The 23828-nt window shown below is 47.0% G+C and overlaps 2 protein-coding genes across 2 annotated transcripts; both read right to left on the bottom strand.

Moving 5' to 3' along the window:
* Positions 1-1185: 1185 nt before the first annotated feature.
* Positions 1186-8312, bottom strand: mtnr1c (melatonin receptor 1C). Its single transcript, XM_076162846.1, has 2 exons — positions 8126-8312; positions 1186-2051 (listed from the first exon to the last, which is right to left on the bottom strand). The coding sequence occupies exons 1-2, from the start codon at positions 8310-8312 to the stop codon at positions 1186-1188; spliced, it is 1053 nt and encodes a 350-aa protein (XP_076018961.1).
* Positions 8313-11423: 3111 nt separating this feature from the next.
* Positions 11424-19858, bottom strand: neurl1b (neuralized E3 ubiquitin protein ligase 1B). The gene is made up of 6 exons (XM_076162706.1): positions 19628-19858; positions 15426-15670; positions 15008-15341; positions 13510-14253; positions 12616-12741; positions 11424-12316 (listed from the first exon to the last, which is right to left on the bottom strand). Exons 1-6 carry the CDS (start codon positions 19656-19658, stop codon positions 12069-12071), a joined length of 1728 nt encoding a protein of 575 aa, XP_076018821.1. The 5' UTR covers positions 19659-19858; the 3' UTR covers positions 11424-12068.
* Between the last annotated feature and the right edge of the window lie 3970 nt (positions 19859-23828).

Here is a 23828-nt window from a genome sequence, read left to right on the forward strand (position 1 = left end):
GCTGGAAATATGAATTAAAAAAGTTTCTGCATGAGGCGTTTGAAGAGTGTAATCTGTTTAATAGTCCTGTAACACTGCGTCACACTGCGTCACTCTGACAGCTCACAGCCGCTCTGTGAGGTGAACCTCTCACAGTTTGCTGGGGTGAACGCCGTTCTGCGGCTGTCGGAGCTCATTGTACGTTTGCGTGACATGTTTGGGTGATCTTGATATCACTAAATGAAGTCTCTGGCTCCTGATGCGTATCGAGCCCCTGAGACGTTCAATAAGCAAGAAAGCCAGCTTGGTTTATCATCCATTCTTCATCCATTTGCCTAAATCACTCAGGTGCTGATCCCAATCTCAGTATCTGCTCAACTGATAACTACATGAAACAGTTATTGAGTGAAACTTACGGGAGAGTTGAATCCTGCAGACGTGCCTGCACCCACATCTCACATCTCACATCTCACATCTCATATCTTCCTTGAAACATAATTACAAGAAACACTTCCACAATGATCCCTGTGTTGTATGAAAGCAACATTGTACAAATCGACGCCTTAGGGCGAAATAAACATCACAGTGAGCCACGACCAACGTGTCCAGCAGGACAGATCAGGATTTTCACACTGATCAGTGCAGCTTAAGGTGTTTCCAGAATGACGTCAAACTTTAATATTCTCACAAAAGTCTCAGTCAAAACGTTGAATCTGTAATGTGAGCTGGTCACATGATGAGGGGATGCATTCAAAGGCCTTCAGTGTAAGGCTACATTTCATCCTGGCTACATCTGAAAGCACAAACAAACACAGCTGAGGACAGATAAGACATCGGTACGCCTACGACTTACTGTCCATCCTCTGCATTTGTGCAAAGTTGCAGCTGGTCGTTCGGGTGCATGTGACGCACACATGCAGGGACTTGGATCTGGGATATACAGCATGTATCCATCTATTGTATTCAGACGTTTCCGAAAAGGATTTCCCATGACTGAGGTTGAAGTTCTTTATCTGGATGTCTGCTGCTTGTTCGGCAGTAAATTTTGCATTTGGAATTTGGGAATGCGGTCAAGGAGGAGCGCAATGGAGAAGTGAAACAAGTGCCACTGAACCGATAGATTCCTCTCCAAATATGGTTACGGCACAAACATGCCATACATCCTGCGATGCGATAAAGGCACTTGTTGAGGCCCTCAGCGTCGTTTCATACATTTATCTCTGCCATGTTATTGTTCGTGACGGCCGGCGAGGGTTTGCTCTTCAGGCCGTCTGTGACACATCGAGAGTTGTCGGTGAGCAGCAGACGCGGCGCACACAAAGCCAGCAGGATCGTCTTGTACTCCTTGCGGAAGTTTTGGTTGAGCAGTCCGTAAATGACGGCGTTGAGGCAGCTGTTGAAATACGCCATGAAGTAACTCATGACGAAGAGCCACTCGGGTATGTTGGGTGCCACCCTTACAGGGTTGATGGCCACGGCCAGGCCAATGAGGTTCAGAGGAGCCCAACATACGGCAAACAGCACAAACACCATGAACATGGTGAGGAAGTTCCTCATGTCGCTGGGTTTCAGTTTGGGCTTCTGCTCCGGTTTGACCCGATGCTTCACCTGGATAACCAGCACCCAAATCCTAAGGTAGCAGTAGGACACCACCAGCAACGGGATGAGGAAGTGAATGACGACCACAGAGATGGTATAGTACGAGCTGACCGTCTGGGCGAAGGTGCAGGAGTAGATGCGCGGGTCGTACTGCAGCGAGCCCACAAAGAAGTTTGGTACGGTAGCGATGGCGGTGAGCAGCCAGGTGAGGCCCAGGTAGCAGCATGTGTTCCTTAGGCTGTACAGGCGCTCGTAGTGAAGGCTGTGGCAGATGTAGCAGTAGCGGTTGATGGCTATGGCGGTGATGTTGAAGATGGAACCGATGACGCTGATGCCCATGATGAAGCCGCTGGCCTGGCAGTGCAGGTCGCCCATGGTCCAGTCGTTGTTGAAGATGGCCATCAGGACCAGCGGGTACGGGTAGAGCGCCACCACCATGTCGGCCACAGAGAGACTCACCACAAAGATGTTCCCTGCAGAGAGAGCCGGCAGATAGATATTATGAAGATTGATGGGTTAAAAATGCATGAAATCGTTCAAAGAATGATAAATAAAACAATTCTTAGGTGGAATAGGGATCATCAGCATTTCTGACAGCCGTATCAAAGTTTTTATTCTAGCGGTCATTAAAACTAAAAGCCAACGATAAAGTCTTATATATGTAATTAGTCGAGTGGATCCCAATAAAATTCTCACACTGGCCTGTTTTTGTTCTCCTCTCTTCAGCTCCTGAGGGGGGAAAACACTTTTAACGAGGGAAAGCTTGTAAAAAAAAAAACAGGATGTGGGCGATCATAGCATCCCAGCTGTGAGATGATCACATGGCTACGCCCGATCACCTCGAGAGAACGAGAATCACTCACTAAAACGACACCAAAATGACATCGAATTCACATTCAAAATGTCAGATATGATGGAAAGAGGCCTTTAAACTACTTTAAACTTTGTGGGTAGATGAGAGTTTCACCTACCTAGATCTCACACACACACACACACACACACACACTCAGAGAGAGCATTTGTGTTTTCTATTAGTAATCTATAAGGGAATACTGTATACATCCCTCTGCAGAGATGTTCTGCTTGTCTTCTGTCACACGTTGGGGCGGCTCCAGCGTTGATGTAACCCCAACTCCCACTGAAGTTCTGCGCAGGGAGGGCGAGAGGCTATTTCCATGTCAGATAACAGCTGAAACAACAGAGCTGATTGACAGATATGATGGAGTGGATTCTAAACACATGCGTGAGTATTTAAAGCCCGTGGTAATCCTCACACCTCGGGGAGCACGCGGCTATGGAGTGTTGATTACGGGTGCTCATAATTGCTCCCGATCGACTCGTCTGTTTGTGCTGGTGAGAGAGGAAAGCGATCAATACGTTGTATCTGAAACATGTTAGAGCAGCGAAGGTTTCACAAGCGTCTCTAAGTCATTTCTCAAAGTTTGCTGAGACGGAATCCAAATGGTTCTTCGCCCTCAGGTCGGCTCGGTGCGCAAACCTGTCACATCGCATTTGTGACTGTGGCGACATCTTGCAGCTCTATGTGTCTTTGCTTCATAGAGGCTGGACACAGGGGAGGGGGGTGTGGGGGGTTGCGTTTACGCTCCAGCTGCCCGAACTCGTTCCCCTTCGTCATCGAGAGAATGAAGTAAGTGCGAACTCGCCAGATGACTGTCTGACTTTAATCGACCCTGAGTGAGCCGCCGTTACCTCTCTGTGTTCGATTAACCGACTTGGCTCGTTCAGATTCTCATCGCACCCAAACTCAAACAAGCAGGAAACAAAACCTTATAGAACAGATTCTTATCCCTGAAGACCAGACGGGGCCGCTGACGCCACTGGAAGCTTTTATTACAGACACGTGTGAGTTGGAACAGCTTAACCTGAATGCCGGTGGGTCACAGCCCACCAGAGACGGATGATTGCAGCCTTTAACTTCTCTGACACCACCGCCTCTGTAATTATGAGGTCAAATGCCTTCACAAAGCTTTGGTATATATATGAACTCTTCCTTTAAAGTGTCTCCAGAGAGGCAAGAGACCTCCAGCATTGACGCTATGGTTTCAGTGTTCAGTGTTCAGATTGTGGCCCCAGTCTGATGAATGATGGAGGAACTGTAACAACTGCTTCCATGTTGTTCTGCATCTCATTCTTAATTGAGGCGTTTCATGTTCCTCACTTGCTGCTGTAATCGTCTGCAGAGATTGAGTGGGATCGGCTCATTCTTAAAAAAAACGCTGGAATCAGTCGACTGGAACCAAACGTGGCACTCGCGGTTTCAGCAAAACATGCAATTGGCCTGATGGTGGCGCCGTAGAAGCAACGGTTACATTTTCTTGATAACCTGTAGATTTGTAGGTTTGTCAATAGGGCATTGATCGTGGTTTCTTGGTCTTGTTCATAAGCCATTAAATCTTATTGGATGGAGTCATAACTGGATGACTCCACCTTGGTGGAGGTATGAGCTTGTGATAAAAACACATCCAGGCTCCAGCAGAATGAAACATGGAGTGAGGCAATAACACACAGACACACCCGCCCTTTACAAGCCTGCATATGCATTTAAATAAGAGCTATACGATGTGGGCAGGTAGATGGAACAAGAGAGCAAACAGATGAGATGAAGGAGATGAAGGAGATGAAGGAGATGAAGGAGATGGAGGAGATGAAGGAGATGGAGGAGATGAAGGAGATGAAGGGAGTGACAGTAAGAACAGGTACGCGATGGAAACACTGATGAAAACAAATGGCTGCCGGTCGAGTGGATTTTCAATCTGACAGACGCCTGAACGTACGAGTCTCAAGGGCGTATGTTCGTCTGTCAGTGCCTGTGTGCCATCACCCTCACTCACTCACACACACACACACAGGGAACGTGATATGCTGCTCTCTGATTCATGCCGCTATATTTACACGCCTGTGAGAGAAAGAATGAATTCATAAAAATGTGTAGGAGAGCGTTGACGTGCGTCGGTCACAGATCACATATAAGCAGAAATAACCTTCAGGCAAGGGCATTAACGCTGATGAATCGATTGTGACGACTTCATGAACTGGTGGCTCAATGGGCCAGAGAAGAAGTTGGAGATTAAACTGACACGCGGTGCCTTTGGTGGTGCTGCCCGCTGTGGGTCCAGCCAAAAAAATCATCGTCATCATCAAAGGCCGTGTAGCAATCAAGCCTCCCGTGTCGGCGGGAATGAGACTCACAGGGCTGCAGAGGAATCAGATCACAGCGAGGGTTTGGGCTACGAGGGAGATGTGGAGCTGTGAGAATGTTAACAAGGCTGTGGTGATGTGTGCGTGTGAGTGAGTGTGTGTGTGTGTGTGTGTGTGTGCAACATCACACCCGAGACCTCAGATTGCATGTAAACACAACACTGCAATGTGTTTTACTGAGATAATCTCTCTTTGTTTGTCACATTTGAAGCTAAATGTCACTCAGATCTCCTGTGGAGTCACGCTGTCAACATCAATTGGCTTCTAGTTTGAGCTGCTAATGGGGCTCCATTCCAAATCTAATTTTGTGGCATAAACTTGTGGCAAATATCTGATCTGACTCCATGGATCTGAATACTGTCAGATCTGTTCTGGACTCATTAAAGCAATAAGGAAGCTGAGATGTTCAGATTCAGATTTTCATGTCAGAAAATTTGACTTTCTTCTAGTTTTAACTCCTAATAATGAGGCAAAAAGTTGCATCTTTACATCAGAATCAGTGGTTACTGCAGTTGTCATGTGCAGAGCAAAGCACAGCAGGTGCAGCGGAGTCAGACTCAGTCAAGCTGCGTTTCTGATCCAGACTGAGACTTCATATCAACTTGGATCAGTTAGATTCAGTGTCTGGGTCTCTTCCAAATCACTGATCCCTCAAATCTCAGCGTATAACTCAGACTCTACGTCCTCCGCTAAACCATTTCTGTTCATTGCTGCTGTCTGGTTTGAATTAACATCCAAGCTGCTCTCCTCCCTCCTCTCCTAACACCTTCAAATCCCCTGATGGCTTTTAATCTAAACTTCGTTTCTACCTCCTTTGCTTCAAGTGTAACATTTTGTTCTCCTCCATCTTGGAAAGTAAACCTTTGTTCACGCACGCGGGTTGAAATCATGCAAACACAGCTATTTAAACATGAGACGCACTGTAGGTGAAACAGCAGAAGTGCCTCAGGAAGTGTGTGTGCGCGTACGTGTGTGTAAAGGGATGGTTTAACAAAACCGAACACACCCCCCGGCTCCTCTTGTGGAGGTGCAAGCTGCACAGACATGCAGGAGCATCCAGGCTCATCCATCCTTTCCCTCTTTCCTCCATCTGTCCCACTCCATCCTTCCTTCTCTCATGAGTGCATCTTTGAGTGTATTTTTAGTTTGTTTGAACCCCGGTGGTAAACTCCTGCGTTAACACTCCGCCGGATGGAACTCCTCACACGAAGCTTCGCCCTCAGAAGATTCAGTGAAGAAGATCCGATTAGATCTGCACGCTTCAGAGACGCTGCAAAATCTATTTAGGTATCAACTGTCAACCAAATAGGCAGAGATGATTGATTGTTTCTATAAGTGAGTATCTGGAGAAGGTGTGTGTGTGTGTGTTTGTGTGTGTGTGTGTGAGGCTGCATGAGGTGAGTGTGTTGAAGCCGCTGCTGGCAAACGGGCAGTCAGAACAGAACAGGATGTAAAGGGCACAGTATATGTCGTCACTAACGTATTGCAGCTCATCACATCCATCACATATCAGATTGGAGTTCCTATTAAACCGCCTCCTCCGCAAACCCGCCATCCATCACACAAAATGAATTTTACAGCAGACTGAGCTTCCATAGACGTTCGAGCCGATATTACCTCCTTCAGCTGCGTCCGCGCTTTCCTTTCGGCGCAATTAAACTTTCATATATGTGAGCCGTGAGCCTATAAATAACTTCTTAAAGAACAGACAGAGAGGTGGCGGAGGTGCAAACGCCGCAAACAATTCCGGTCTCTTAAGGACGAAGACCCGGGGTCGAGATAAAAACGGAGGCTCTAAACTTCTGCTGGAGGTTCAGGTTTCCACTCATGCATGCTGCCCGGATCTCCGCCGTGACTTCAACCCAATTAGAATGTGTGTGTGTGCGTGTGTGTGAGGTGGGGGGGAAGGAGAGGAACAGGAACAGCGACACAAGGTCTGAAATCAATGCAGTGTTTGTCGTCTGCGAGCATGGCGACCATTGAAGAGGCCATTTACTCCTCTCATTGTACGAAATCAGTCAACAGTCACTGATTCCAACTAGATCATCAAATTATTCATTACGCTTCTTAAACTCCACCAAAGCTGCACCGGGGCACATTAGCTGGGTTACGTAAGGCGTTTGTAATTGGAAGACATTTGGCTGAGGCGTTGTGGTGCTCATCATGTTTAAACTTCTGACAGCATCTCAGTGCTGAAGCATGCAGCCGCACTATTGGACACAACACAAGCCATAAAGCGTCTTTGTTGTTCCTATAACAAATCTTCTCGGCCTCAGCCAGGCATTTCAGAAATACACTTTCTCATTTTTCGGTGAGTCGTCTGCGGCGATGATGAATCTGGTTGCTTTTGGAAAACCAACAGAAAACCATTTTTCTCCGTGTTATGAATTCTGAAGACAAACTCCGGTTCCCCACTCTGAAAGTGTGTGTACGTGCTTATTGCTGCCCCTAGTTACAGCTTATTTTAGTCACGGTTCAATCTCCGCAGTCTACAAATAGAAAGACACTTAGTGGAAAATGAGCGTGATAATTGTTTTGCTCAGGTCATTAAAATGGAAACAGACTTAAATTACTCCCTAATTTCCAATATAGTCCACAAAAACTGGGATCTAAAGGAGCTAGCGGCTTCATGAGACCCTGGTGAGAAAGCAGAAGGGGGCAATTGAATGATACCAGGGGAGAAAAGGGTCCATCCTCTTCCCCTTCATCATGTCAGCACGCTTGAAATATACCTTGTAATATAAGGTTATGGTTCCACATGATGATAAAACCGGTTTGAAAAAGGACATGGACGCTATATGGGGACACATCTCTCACCTTGGCTGCTCAAGGGACCCTATAGGTCCTGATAACCAGAGGAGGGGGTGGGGGGGAGGTGATTCATCTGGGATGGGGCGGCAAGGATGAAGCCAGAGGTGGAGATGGAGAGGTGTTATTAATTATGAGCAGATATGAAGCCCAGGCTGAGGAAACTCCATCACCGTGGAGACGTGGAGGCTTATAGTACTTTAGATAAAAGGGACCAGATCTTTACAGGCAGAGAGTGCTTCATTATCACACACACACAAGTACAGGACAGCACACACACACTTTATGATGTCACATATGGATGATGATGGGGGGGGGGGGGGCATCCTATATAGATTGAGATACAGACTTAAGACATAAGGAATAAGGTGTCGGATATTAAAGAGATATGAAACAAATATCAAATTTAGTCTTGACCATTTTTCCATCCAGCAAAATAAAGCAACAAGCTATTTTCTTCTTCTCCTTCTTCTTTTTTAAACTTCTTCCTGAACCCAAAGCCCTCAGAGATCCTCCTCACCTGCGTTCCTCAGCTTCTTGTTCCTGTACACGGACAGGATGACCAGCAAGTTGCCCAGGATGTCCACCACGATGGTAAAGATCAGCACGCTGGCCAGCGCAGTGGACACGCCGGCGGAGGAGCTCAGCGCGCGGTCACTCGCGTTCCCGCGGCTCGAGCAGCTCGCATTCTCCGCCTCTGCATCCATCTCGCCTCAGGACGCAGGGGGCATAGTGGAAAACAACAACAACAACACAGCAGGACAGGTCCAGGTGCAAGATCTTCTGAAGTTCTCGTGATCGGAACCCCACCAACTCCTGCAGAATCGACCTTTACGCGCGGGAAGACGCGTTGGATAAGTTGATTTCTGACGCGTTTAGGTTTCCAGGAGCTCCGGTGTCGTAAGCGGTGAGTCTGATCCCTCATCGGGACCCTCTGCTCCGCTCACACGCCGCGGATCCCTCTGCACACTGCTCCATTGTGCCAGCAGAGCTCCTCCAGGACGCATGGGGAGGGAGCTGCCCTGCGCGCAACGGGGATGGAGGTATGAAGCTCGCAGCTACTGTCCCAAACTGACTTCTCTAGCCTTTTGTGACTCTGTATTTGTATCCCGGCGGATCAAAGCGCCTGTTTAAGAGCTTTTCCACGTGTGTTATGAGCCTGATTTATGAAAATAACCTGCGGAATTCGCGGCCTGACACGCAGCTGCTGACCTCAAACTCAACCTCAAAGTGGACTTGAGGATACTGAGATGATTTGAATCGCGCCCATAAACAGTTTCCCCTCTTTTATTCAGATACATATTTAGTCAGCTGCCACCCAGTTCCGTCTGCGGGGAAACAGCGTCCTCGTGTGTCCAGAACTGGGTATTGCAAACGCCAATCAAGAGCCTTTCTATGTTATCTGATGTTTGTCATGTTATACGGGCATCAAAGTGACAAGATTGAGGTTACAAATGACTAAATATGCAGACGATTTCTTCTCTATCTTGTAAATATTGAAATAAAATGCATTTATAGTGAATATATGTTTACACCCAGTATATAGAGAACAATGAGGCACCTTAATAGTTCATATGTGGATTCATGTCGTTGGTTGTCATGGTGCATCTGTAAGCAATGATGAGATGAGACATAAATGGAGACAAACGTGCTCTTCCTCTCCGCAAAACAAAAACTCAGAGTTTGCCAGAGTTTTTGGCATCAACATAGACAACACTCCCAATATAGCACTCATTAATTCAGAGTTGATGCTATAAAGACGACATTTACTGTCAGTCGGGCCCCTGCGGACCAGAGGAAGTCCATTTGTTTTCCTTATTGTCTTTACCATTTTCCAATATTGACGGTAAAAAGTGACAGTAATGGAGCTGGAACGGTCCACATGAACATAACAACCCAGATATAGAGCCGTTTGTTTAGTTTTGGACTCAACAACAACAGCCTAAAAATAAATGACTTGGATGGTTGAATGAAAACAGTTGCGTTCCTCATCACGGCATTTCTCTCTCTGATGTGAATCTCATTATTTGACACCGTGTAAGTCTCTCTGCATGATGGCTCGGCACATTAACACACACTCTATCTGAAGTAACGGTCTGCTTCTTTATTTAAAGTGCAAATGAGTGCCGGAGATGAAATGGAAGTGGCATTTCAGACACCGCTGGGTCTCTTTGGGGAGACTTTGGTGCCTCTCAGAGCCTTTTTAACTGCATTTACATATTTTCAGGCTTTATTTAGGCCATCACTGAGGACTTCATCTGATATACAGGCGGGTGGGAAAGTACAAATTTTGTTCATTTCATCAAAACATAACTATGGAGTGCTCTTCAATTTCCAGGCTCACAGGGTAACGGAAAAACGATGAAGAGTTCATTACATAGAAAGCTCTGGATGAGGTCAAACAAGGCAATGTACCATTTGGATAAGTGGCTTTTCACTGGCAAAATGACAAGATCACTTCCGAATCTTAACACACCCCCCTCAGAAACACACTCTGGGGCATTTTAAAGTTCTGAACAAGTCCTTTGTGCAGAATTAATGTATCAATCAATAAACCATAAAAGTCTGTAACCAGCTGAGGGCACTGTTGTCTTTATAAGCTATTAGAGTCCTAATTTACAGTGTGTTTTCCTGGGAGTTATACATTCTGTTATGGAGGCGAAGCACAAACTCTGTTGGATACGATTGTGCAAGTGTACCTATTAAAATTGCAACTTTGTGTCTATTTTTAACTGTGAAGTCTGAGTCGCTGCACACAGAAGGTGTCCTACAGCCGCTCGTCCTCTGAGAGAGCGGGGAGTGAAATATGACATTTTGCCACAGCGCCTCTTGGCAGTGGAGAGAGAGAGAGAGAGAGAGAGAGAGAGAGAATAAAAATCTGTAGAACCACAATAGGTTGACTTGTTTAGGTGAGATGCTGCTCAAACTTTAACTGCGTTATCGTTCATGGCACAAACTGAGTTATCTAATTCTCCCGTCTACTGATTTTGGGCCATCATCCCCCTTCTTTCCACACCCTGCCATGTCTCATCCCGGCCACTAGGGTTCACTCTGTGTTGCTCCATCCTCCCTGCTCTTCCAGTCTCACACTCCCCGGCCTCCCCTGCTCCTTCAGCTTCTTGTCCGATGGTTGTGAGCTCTCACATCCTCTTATGTCTTCAGCTGTTTTCTTGCTCCGGTCTCCTTGCTGAACCCTTGGCTCAGTGTGATTGGACTCTGATTCGGTCTTTACCCTTTATCTGCCTGACTCTGATCTTCTGTGATACAATTAAAGGTTGCGTCACCATCAGCGTCCAACAGTGCAATACAATAGAATAATGAGTGAGGTCAACTTTCACTAAGCCTGCTGACAGCCTAATAATAGACAGATCTCTCTCTCTCTCTCTCCTATTAATACATAAATACAAGTGGAATGTGATTGTGTTGTGAAGATGAACCCATCTCCTGAACTTTATATACGTACATGTAACAGCCTCCGTCATCAGTAACTTGAGATTCCTGCATTCACAGACATCTGTTCCAGATCTGTGTAAGAAGAAAGGTGGATTGGGATGAAGAGGACGTGTAAACATCCTGTTCCATACCCCAGAGGCTGCACAACACCACATTGTTTATTGTCCTTCAAAATAACTCAACTTCTTACTCATAAGACCGTTAATCTGTCTGTGACATATAAAGATCAGGCTGTTAAGACGTCACTGCGTCTAACTCTTGGTCTTTGTTGAGATGCAGAGGAGGCATTTTGTCTTTTGTATCTTTTTGTATTTTTCCTTTCTTTATCTTTCTTTACAAATGTGACACCTTTTCATTTATCCCTCCTTTATTTATCTCTTACTGTACAATACATACACAGTTCTTCATTTTGCTTTCCACACACACATTTTGTAAAGCACATCACTGAACACACTCGTCATAAAGTTACAACGTTCCACTTATTATGTTGCCCTTTATTTGCATAAACTCACAAAGCTTCAACACTTACACATTAAAAATATGGCTAAGATTGTTTTGTAATTGAACACAAAATAGGACAAAACCTGTCTAAGGCACGAGGAGTTCTGGTCTACGTCAGCACACTCTGCTGGAGCACAGACACATGTGGGACGGTGAGGGGAAGGGTACAAAACAATTCACAGCAGGTTTTCTGCTCAACCGAATATATGTACAGGACATAGATCACATCCCACTGTGGAATTAACAGAAGATGGACCGTGCACAACGTCCTTCAGTCAGTTTCTGAGTTATAATCACAGATCTGCTTCTCAAGAACTTTGTCCCTCGGAAAAATGATGATCCCAGATGAAGTGTTTATGTTATAAAGTTCACTGAAAAGTCCTGGTGTGTGTGTGTGTGTTTTCCGGTTGGGTGTCAGATCCACATCCCAACCGAGCCTGAGAAGAGCGATCGGGTGAACTCAAGAGTGAGAAGGTAGCGACACCTGGGGAAGCTTAACGTCTGGACAGTCAGGGCCGATATGTTTTGATGACATCTTTGATGGGCCTCCTGCAGATGGGACAGCAGGCGTTCATCTGTCTCTTCAGCTTCAGCCCGCAGTCGCTGCACAGACACATGTGTCCGCAGGTGTAGATGACCGTGTCCACCTCCTGGTCGAAGCAGACGGTGCACTCCCCGTTTTTCCCGGGAGAGGTCAGCTCTGCAGCGGCGAGGGTCGGGGAGACGGGCGGGCTGAGGGGAGAGCTGGGAGCCGTCACTGGACGAGAAGAGGAGAGGAGAGAGCTTGTGTGTTAATGTGGAACAGGCGTGTGTGTACAGAACGTTACATTAAGGTTCATCAACTCCCATAACTCAGCTCCTATCCCACATTATGTCCGTATCAACACCACAGAATCATTGAGGGAAACAAGGCAGAGATCCCAGAAGAATCCAGATGTGCTTTCATGTTCACTAAAGACAAAACATCTCTCCCATAACTCCTCTGATGTTATTTATCACCCACAGCGGCGCCCTGAAGTTCTGACTCAGGCGAGTTATTGACCTTTGGTGACCTACCCAGAGAGGATTCAGAGGCTGAGGACGACCTGTTGACACTGAACGCCACGTCTGAGTCGCTGTCATCTGCACTGCTGCTCTGTGAGGTGCTGGGGGACGCTGGGGGAGGACTGGACTGCTGCGTTCCTGTGTCACACAGATAAACACACACACACACACACACAAAGCCCCATGCAGTTAGACTTCAGAGACACTGGTGCATATTTCACTGGGCTCGGTCCGTCCTTGAACAAAGATGGCATTTGATCAATCAAGACTAGAAACACATGTTTGAGTTAGTCGGGAGTCTGTTGTTTTTCCTTTCCTTTCTCCTCATTTGCTTTGAAATAGCATTGTTGAGTCATAAAGCATTAGAGGAGAGGGAGTCCGTGTGGGAGCGGCGGGACCGGAGCAGATAGGCCGCAGCGGCTCAACACTGCACAGGCGAACGGAGACACAAACTACTCAAGCGCATTCCTTTCAGTCTGGGAAAAAAGAGATAAAGTGCAGCGGCTGCCAATACTCAAGAGTGATGATACTTGAAGGATGTGTCTTTTTTTGGGCATTATTCAAAAATTTTAACTGCTTTTTATCATATTTTGTGCCTTAATAGATGTCATATGCCACAAAATACACACACGGAAAAACACATTTTCAGCTTAACCTCCTGAAACCCATCGTCCTCATATGTGGACATTACATTTTTCCTTCCCTACACCTTATACAACATTTAGCTCAACTTAAACCTGTTGTCCTTGTGTCTTTTCTTGTTTTTATTAGGTCCAATTAATCCAAAATAGCAAGGAGAAATTAAAAATGCATACAAAATAAATCTCCGGGTCTCAGGAGGATAATAATCATTATAATGCTAATTCATATGCAAACATCTTGATGGTGTCCTTCTGCTTTGTTTACCTAATATCCTGAGTCTGTTTACGGCCCCGTGCAGCGTGAAAAAGGCCCACAGGACCTGAGAGGCGTCCACGCAGAGCAGCCTGCCACGTCCGATCCCGTTCACGCCATGGTGAACCTCACCGCTGGGCAACAGGCTGAAGCTGAGCACGTCTCCCGAGCACGGCATGGGGAAGCCCCGGTGCAAGACCCAGTACTCCTTGCGGTCCAGGAGGACCTCGGGGTCTGCCGGGAGGTCCCCCGCGTTGAGGGTCGCCGGGTCACAGGATGTTAATCCAAACAACAGCGCCCCGAAATACGGCAGGCCCAAGTGTCCGACCTCCACGTACAGAGTCTCGCCCACCAGCAGGGGTCGGTCACTGAACACCAGAGTCCGACTGCTGTCCAGAAAGTGAATGCAGGCGGCCGAGCGGTCGGCGGACAGAATCACGTCCGAGCCGCGGGTGGGGTGAAAGTGCAAGTCATTGTCCAGTGGCGAGGGGAGGCCCCTGGCTACCCTGGTAACGCTGAACCCGGTGGAGACAGAGAGGGACGTGGAGGTGGAGGAAGAGGAGGTGGAGGAGCAGCAGGGGATGAGCTGCGTGTAGTTGTTGAGCTGCAGGTTGGCCATCTTGGCAGCTGCCGCCTGGTTGTTTTCCAGCTGGTTGTTGCTGTAGTTGGCCGAGTCGTGGTTGCTCTGGGGCAGGTAGGCGCTCAGGCGGGCGGCGGTGAGGCAGCTGGAGGCCACGCTCTCAGCAAACGTGCTCTCTGTGGTGGAGGACACGGACACATCAAACAAAAGAGAACTTTTAATGAAGGAGGTGACCGATATGGAAAGATTCATCCTTCAAATGTATTATTAGAAAGTGGAAATCTCAAATCATGAATGTCTCTTCTGTGTATCTGCAGATGAGTTATTGTTTGATCTCCGTCCTTACAACTTTCCAAACTGCCTTCTGTCAAACACTTTATTCACAGTGCTGCTGAGGTTTCTGGTACATTGGGAATGAGTTGGTATAAACAGCGCTGGTGCTCGTAGCCGCGCTCTCCGTTATGAAACATTCTCTCTTACTACTATTTCCAGGGAAGAGGCAGCAGCTGAGCGCGCTGGCCCCTCACCAAAGCTCCTGGGATCAACTGCTTTGACCAAACATGGCCATCGCTCGCTTCTGTCAGACTGAATATAAACACACCCGGAGAGTAACCCAGTGAAATACGGGGGAGACGGTGACGGCAATGAAAGTAGAATAAAAGGGAGAACGTGACGGTGAAAGGGCGGGAAAGCCGGCAGGGAGGTCGATGGCGGCTGATATCTGAAGATCTGATCCTCAAATGGGTCTCTTTTAAGGCGTGCCAAGTCAAAATATCAACCACTCCATGTTTGTCCTGCTTTAGATCTCTAAGCTGCTGATCTTGGCCATGACTGTGTCGCCGCTATGAAACGACACTTCCTGTTCAAAATACACCAAGCTCAAACCTGATTTTAATATTTCAAACTAAGAATTATGACTTTGCCACATACCGAGCAGCGTGACCTCCTGAGTGATGCCATAGATGTCTATGATGGCCCAGAGTGGACAACCGATGCTGAGGCCGCAGTGGAAGAGGATGGGCTCCCCGTCGTTGATGCTGTAGAAAACTCTCCCGTGGCGATCGGCCCAGAATGACAGCACGTTGTCCTTCAAAGCCAGCCTCTCCGGCAGAGCCTTGGCCCAGTATCCAGGTCGCGTCACCAGGTCTGGGCAGGCGTATTTGGGGATGTCCGTGGAGAGCAGCTCACTGGGTTCCAGACTGGTGAAGCCAAAGCGGAGAGCTCCACTCCAGCCGGTGTGAACGCCACTCAGGCGAAGTCGCACCTGAATGAAGGAAAATCAGAAATCAAGTCTTTAATATTTTCTCATTGCAGCTTCTTTTTAGAATGGGTGAGAAGCGACACACACCTTCTCATAGAGGCGGACGGGCCTGTGGCTGAAGGTGACGCCATTACAGAAACTGTTCTTGCGCGTGGCGCGGCGAAGCTGCCCGTCCAGCCTGATGTTCTTGCCCTTAGCGTGCGGGTGGAAGCGGGGCGACTCCAAGCTGATGCTGACCGGAGGCGCAGACGTTCTCCTCTCCGCTCCCGCCCCGTTGTTGGGCAGGGTGTAGTACTGCCTGCTTGCCACTGGGCGGGGTTGCAGAGTCGCATCTGTTGGTGAGGAAATAGGAGAGAACGTTTTGATTCTACCTGATCGAGCCCTGCGTGTCTGTTGTCTATGTCACAGGCAAGGTCAAAACAGAAATATTAGTATGGCCAGCTGCTGGAAATACATCAGCGCACATATCAACAAGCTGTAACCCATCTGCAAGTGGTCGGCCGTAGCCGGTGTGCATGGCAGAGGCCGCTTATGTAAAGCAGCCCACAGTCTTCAGCGCTTTCCCACAGGGACACTATGGAGTCTTTCTGCTCTCCTTTAACCACACGTACAGACAAACTCACCGTTCTGTCCCAAATAAGTCCTCTCACAACATCCATATGGGATATTTATACCACAGAGGCGAGGCAAGGTAGATTTAGACAAAAACCCCTGAATATATTACTTCCTCCCTTTGAAAATAGCAAACATAACACCATCTGCCTTATTTTAACATAGACTGGAGTAATATTAGTTGCCCAAACAGGACGAGAGCGAGAACATAAACACCAAAAATCAACAGCTATATTTCGACAAGAGGCACAATAAGTCTTCCTCTTATTTATGGGCGACACACACCCATTGCCTACAGCATAAACAAACCTTAAATAGCCTCTTACATTCCCCCTCAGTTATCTCCACAAGTGGAGAATGAATCACATACTGGGCCCAGTCGGCGAAGAAACACCCCGATAAACGGCTTCATCTTTGATTTCCTCTTCACAGGAGTCCATGTTTCAGTGTCTGGAGGGCTGCGTTTCAAATTAGCCAGGATCAGCCATCAAAGGCAAAACTTCAGAGAGTTTAACGAGACGGCTTGGTTTTAATATGAAATACAACGACAGTTTAGATGAGTGTTTATGGTATAGATGGTTTAAAAATCCACAAATACCCAAAGCCAGGCCTCCTCACGGCCACAGCGTGATTACATTTATGTTTAAAATTCACTGATCTGGGTTAAGACAATAACTCTGTGAAATGTTCCACAGCACATTTCCTAAATTAGACATTATCGCTGATTATATTCTAAACTATGAAGGAGCAGCAGGAACATCTGCAACATCTCAAATGATGTGTCGGCGCTCCTTTTTTCCCTGAGCAAAGTTCAAGCTATTCAGGGAATTAGGGGTGTGTAATGTACTTTTGTGGTAAGCAACATTTGGTGAAAACAAGCTGAGGGCTCACCGATACTATGTGTGTCAGACAGAGACGTAGTGGGAGTCTGGAGTCGTATGAATAACAGTGAGGGAGGGGAGGGAGGTATAGAAACTTGTTGGTCGTTATCGGTCATCTTCAGTGATGGATCTCGTCCTTCCATTAATCTCTTGACCTTATTTACAATCACGAGCCAAAGGTTTGTGTTAGACATGAGAACAACTCCTCAACTAATGAGCATCTGGGGGTTTGGAGGACTCGACAATATTGGTGGTGCTGCATCTGCTCGACGCTCAAACAGGAAGCGTGGACTGCAGCTGGGCCAAAACATCTAAGGTTCAGAAATCCCCAAATCACTGAACTGCTGGAATGACACAACCTTTACTGCAACCCTAAAGGTCGGGTTATGCTACAGGGTCAGAGCTACACCGCACCCCTGACACAGGAGTCGATGTCGTTAGCATCCGCAGTTCTCTATTGGTATGTGTACATTATTTAGTGCAGAAGAAAGAATTGAAAGAATTGTTTGTGCATCTGGGACGACTGCAAGACCTGGTCAAGATGCGTCCAAGACATCAGGGACATGACGGGGGAAGAAGTTTTTGCTGCAGATGGGGAACGTTGGACTTGGTGTCTAATTGCTTAGGTCACGCTTAAGACAAGCACGCCGAAAGATCACGGAAGAAACACGTGTGGGTGTGTGCCGTGCTGAGCCTGAGAACAGTTTTATAGTATGAGCGGGAAATGTTACTGACGCACGTAAAACGGAAAAAAGCCACGTACACACGGGACAAGTCGTTAAAGAACAATTCAAGTATTGATGAATGACAGACACGTTATCTGTGACCCTCCAAGTTAAGGTGGTACGTTTGAGAACCAGTGAGTTGTCGTTCCACAAAAATAGCAAGTTTGTTACAGTGCAGCTAAAGTTCATACCTCCACCAAGGCCAGTTCTCTGATTATGGCACAGTCTCTCTGGTGGAATTTAAAAAGGTTGATTGAAAAACTAAAACTGCTATTATAGTGCCACCGTCAGATCGATTGATGTTCAATTTGTCTACCAAGTTTGGATACAGTCAACTGATTCAGTCGTGAGATAAAGCCACACCCACTCAAATTTGCCATCCAATTATAGCACAACTGTGGGGAATATCAGAAAACAAAGACGGCTTGTCTGCCTTGGTCCAGACAACCTACCCTCACCCAAAAATGTATGTCTATAGGTACACAAATACAAAATGGTGGGAATTATCAGACTTAAGGATGGATGCAGATGGATGGTGGTTACGTGGTTATCACAGCGCCACCATCGGGTCGACCAGTACTTAAATTTAACAGCTTCTTCCCTGGATCACGTCCAGCCGGCCCACCAAGCCTCACGGAAAAGCGTTCGACCAACTACGGCTGAACAGATGGACGTCCATGCCGTCACCATCAAAGTCTGACAGTTTAACGGCTAACACTTGCCTTGCGTGACTTGATTATTTTCAAAGCAAAAGCGTGCAGCGTGGTGAATGGCAGCTCCCTGTCTTCGTCTTGATTGGGGGAAACTGTATAAATAAATGCAATCACAAGATCGCCTGCGTGAGCCATAGGGCCGTGCCAAGGAAAGTTTCGTGAAATTTAAAACTGATTATGTGCATTCATCTAAATTATCTTTGGCCGGACAGATAATCAGGCTTTTGTTCATATCTCCGCTCAGCACACTGTACTGAGCAAGGCCTCGGCGGCTTTCAGGGGGGAATCCAGTGTCTGTTTTGGTGCATCATTGTTGCTACAAGTTGTAAATACACCGAATGCCTTAAGTCAAGGCAGAAACATCTCAATTACATCACTTGAAACGATTTACAGCTGGCATTATGACCTCACCACACCAAGGCCTGCTGCACTATTCTTGCCCTCAAACTCGGACTACAAAAACATTTTCTAATTTATTCTGTAATGGGAAAACGGTAAACAAATGCTTTTGTAATTCCATTTTAATTGATAGCATACGATGCAAGCAGTAGGACCCAAAGTTCCAGCACCGGTGCTCCTTAAACACCCAGCAGCCTATCTGACTTGACTCAGTCCAGCCCCCCCCTGTCAGCTGGCACTCAGATGGGTCTGCTGGGGGGGCGTGAGACCTTCAATCAAAAAGTGATGCTGGGAACAGATGATCGAGACTGTGAATGTGCTAATATAAGCAAGAAACATGTTCAAGTCTCTGGTTATCACATCAGAGCGCTTTAATGAACGACACTCAGCTGTGAGACGATGCTGCAGATATCCAGAATAAAGCTCAATCAAAAGCTTGTTCCTTCTTTGAATGCTCCATGTAAACAAGCAATGAGCCTCAAAGCATCAGATCATATGGTGATCTTGCTGACTTGTTCTTTTATGTCAGCAACATCATTTCTATAGAGTAAAACAAATGTACAACTGTAAGGATAATTATGATCCAAGTTTGAATAGTTAAAGCAAAAAAAAAAAAAAATCGAAAAATATGACGTTATTCATCCTTTTTGGCATAATGACATCACCTGCTAACATAAACATACACATATGTTTTCTATAATTACTAAACCAAGTGAACAGAGGTAAGCAGCTGGTCTGCTGGATCGTGGATCTGCTGGATCGTGGATCTGCTGCTGCTGAGGAATCACGCTCAGCTCCCCCGTGATGTGACTGGAGGCGCGTCTCTATGTGCACAAGTGGAGCAACGAGGGCGAACCGCTCACATCTCGGCTTTGATCGGCCACTTTCGTCAGATCTCACCTGTGAATTTCCGGCGTTAAATATTAAAATCAAACCCACGCATGCATGACGGGACTCACCTATTAAAGGTTTGGGTGTCGTGTTCCCCATTATAGCCACAGATTCCACGCACCGGCTGATAAGTTAATTCCGCCTGCAGCGTATGTGTGTCCATCCGTGTATGTCCGTCCCTCCCTGTCTGTGTCTTGTCTGTCTCTGTCCCCGCGCGTAATGATGGACACCTTCCAGTCGTGCCGCTAAACTGCGCCGCGTCTCCGCGCTCAAGCATGGACACGCTCCGTGTGTCCGAGCCTCAGCGACATGCAGACAGCTCCGACTGGCGCACAGCAGCCCCCTCCCTCCCTCACCGCCTCCCCCCTCCCTCCCTGCTTCACTACACACTCCCCTGTGCACGACTTTAAAGACACAGCGAGCAGAGACCCCCCCTCCACCCCCCCGCACACGCACGCACACACACACACACACACACACACACACACACACACACACACACACACACACACACACACACACACACACACACACACACACACACACACACACACACACACACACACACACACGAATAATTCCTTTAAGTCAAATGCTTTGATAATACATGTGTAGGGGTAGTGCCATAGCTCTGACACTTATCATCAACTTCAGGCTTGGAGGGAAGGAGGAGGGGTATGTGTGTGTGTGTGGGTGGGAGTTTGGACCCATTTGAATCCAAGCATCAACATAGAATTCTGCCAGGACATTTACATACAGAGAGAGACAGACACACAGAGGGATTGATAAAGACATGAGTGGATCCAAGCTGGAGCAGCATCCCGGTGTGTGATCCACCAAACCTGACTGCGTTTGGCCACAGACAAGCCCTTTGTCTCCCCCGTAGAGTCCGAACGCATCAGGAGCGCAAAGGTTCCAAGGTAAGTTAATCATGTTTGTAGGTTAGGCAAACATGCTTCAGAGGACAGCGCTTTGAAAAAAAACTCCCAGCACCATATGAGGAAATCCCCTTCCCCTCCCCCCATCATATCCTCTGCCCTCCCACAGCCTTGACTCCTGGGCTTCTCTCAAGCTGCTTCCTGCCTTCTGGACCACGCTGGTCTCAGAGGAGCCGTGGCCTGCGGGGTCTGGTTGGACTGTCAGTGAGAGGAGGGCCGGGAAAAACCAGATTGCGCCAATTGCGCCGTTTACATTCAGACACGCTGAACACGGGTCGCTCGCTGATGCTTAAGGAGCTGATTAAATAAGAATGAGACGTGTGCAGTGGAAAAGGATACACTGGTTTATTCCTTCCTTTGGTGCCAGTGTGCTGTCCTTTGGTGCCAGTGTGCTGGATTTTAAGGGCTGGGTCTAATTGGGAACGTGCTGGGATTAACATGTGGCAGAACCAGGGATTCATTCTGGTGCATTCAGGCCCGGTTTCACTCTGACAGCATGATCCATTTCACATAGGAGGGGGCGGGGGGGGCGGCAACACTCGATTGCGCCAAGTGCCTCTGGGCTGCAACGGACCCCATTGTGGTTATATATGATCCGATTCAGTTTGAGGGCAAATATGTCTTGTGGGAGATGGTGTTTGGGTGAAAGAGGGCACGGACTAAATATAGCTCATAGACAAAAGCATTTGTTTCCTCCTCAATGCTGTTTGTTTTAGCAGGATATGGCGGGTCCATACGCGAGCCTGCATGGCGAGGGTTCGGGGTGAAGTGAAGCTTGAGAGTGAAATTCACCCCCACCCACACACACACACACGCCCTTGCTATGGCCTCAGAAAGAAAGGAGCTGCGACGACGAAGGGGATTAACACAGGAAGCGAATACGAGGCTGTGATGGAGTCTGCAATCAAGCCTTCCCGGTAAACACCACCGAGCCGCAGTAACAAGTGCCGCTTCCCCCGATGCTTCCTTCACTGCCTGTGCTCAGACTACGGGGGTGTTAATGAAAGCATAATGACTGCCAGTCTGATTTTCATTCAAAGACAAACAACAAAAAAGAAAATGAACTGCTTGCGGGATCATTTGCAACACAATCACTTAGGATGCTGCTGGATGTCTATATTTGGAAGAATGTTCAAAATGCTCCATCTTAGGGTTGCTCATTTAAACCGTACTTGCGTCAATAGCTCATACCATCTTAGTTTAGCCTGCGCTCGCATAAACAGTGTCTAATCTGAAACAAATCACACACACAAAGACAAATTATGTCAACAAGCGGCCTTTATACCTGCCCGTCGCACACTGACGACTCCCATGACATGTTTAGACAGTGGAATGTTAAACAATACTCATCAGTTTAGAAAGCGTGTCTGGCGTTTTCCTCGTACTGCAGCCAGAAGCTAAATTACAACCCAGCTGTACACCCCTGGATTTGACCCCTGGACAATGTTAGCACAGATATGCCAGAGAGATTGTTTTGACAGCATGACGGATGCAAAGAAGACTCCGGGATGACAAATGTTGGAGTGATATGAACTGAGAAAGAGGTCAGTTTGAGCTATAAATAAATCTGTTTAAGCTCCATCGATGAGATTCTCTTGATTAGGATAATGAACTTCTGATTGGACAATACAGCATATTTCAATTGACAAGCGAGCTGTGAATTACATCATCCAAAACAAGGCAGAGGACTCGCTGTCTGCTGCACAGGAAAGAAGCAGCATCTATTTTTATTTCAGTGGATCTAAACGAAAGAGATTCTCTCCCAACATGAAGTGTAAGCACGCTGCCCCCATTTTAGGCATTGAGCATCTGTGATGCAACTATCTCACGAGGGCCCCGACAGCGAATAAAGTTATTTCCAGAGAAAGAAGGCAGACGCGCCTCGCTTGCTCAAGGAAACTTGGCCCGGCGCGGTGCGAGAGCTGCCATGTGGTGCAGTGGAGTGACTGCTCCTTGGACAGTAAAGTGTTACATTTGCAGGGTTTTAACTCTCTTTCAAAGGCAGCGCAGAAATGCTGAGCAGATGGCTGTTTGGGAAAGTTTGTATGTAGTGGTCTCAGTATCAGGGGAGGGCTGTTGTCCAAACCCCAGCCACTGATCTAATGGGTGAAGTGAGTCATACCCACCTTCAATAGGAATACAGGCATCTCCATCAAACGCACGTGGGCCGGCACAACAGGCCACATTCAGAGAACAATGTTTGTCTGGTCACCTTTCTCATTGAAGGGCTGCTTACTACTGGAGTGTATCTACATCTGCTTCCAATGAGTGCTGCTGTCTTTTCATTAGGTCCATTTTTAACAGGCCGTTGGAGTCAAGCACCTGCTTTCAAAATACTCAATAACAGGTCAGCGGCGGCCAAGCCCCTCGCAAAAAACATCCCTCGCAGACATGATGAAAGGCACCCATTGCAAATGTTAAGTTGTAAAAGTGTTTTATCGAACGCAAACGTGCTGCATTTGCCTTTAATTGGAGCCATTTTAGCAGGAGTTATTGCTATGTGCTGTGTGCCCTCACAGATTGTTCTAATTTCCAAAATCCTCAGATCATGAGTCTGAGAGCTGCGGCAGTCCTAGGCAGACAAAATGCATGCATGCTCCATTTCACCTCTGCAATTTCAGATTTAAGTGAATTGAAAACACTCCAAAGAAGTGAGCCAATGGCACGCGGTGTGAATTGAGAAACTAAAGCAAGCCCACATCTGCTCAGATTCACCACAATACACAACATTCGTTTGAGGATAATTTGATCAACCATGTTACTTAAGGCTGTGGGGCGATACGGGCAATAAATATTCATCACAATATTGTTCAATCCCTTGGCGATATTTGACATATCTCAATGTTAACCGATTGTGACAGATTTGGGACAAGCTCACGACCTGAACACAAGCGTTAAGGAAATTAAGCGTTTTCAGGAGTTGACAATTTCTGAAAGTCACACCCCAGACATAATTAATTTGCAAATATTAACAGAACCGCACCATTCCACCACGGATGAAGTGGCTTGCGGCATCCATTAGTTCTGGAGCAAATTATCTCAACAGTTCTAGATCTCAAAGACTGTCAACATTCTAACTGGAAACCATATGCGATTGTTTACTCCACCACCAACGAGATTGTGTGTGTGTGTGTGTCTGTGTGTGTGTGTGTGTGTGTGTGTGTGTGTGGTGGGATACTACAGTTGAGAGACTCATGCCGACTTGAGACATGACTGACAATTTCTGTGGATTTCATATTTTTGTTTTTATTCACGTAGAAATGGTTTGTGAATAAGGACAGAATATATTGCACAATATGATTGACTATAAATGATTTGTTTGGCTGCCGTT

The sequence above is a fragment of the Genypterus blacodes genome, unplaced genomic scaffold (assembly GCF_046128005.1).
Source record: "Genypterus blacodes isolate CSIRO-AG114 ecotype Tasmania unplaced genomic scaffold, CSIRO-AGI_Gbla_v1 ptg000128l_1, whole genome shotgun sequence".
Taxonomy (NCBI): Eukaryota; Metazoa; Chordata; class Actinopteri; order Ophidiiformes; family Ophidiidae; genus Genypterus; species Genypterus blacodes.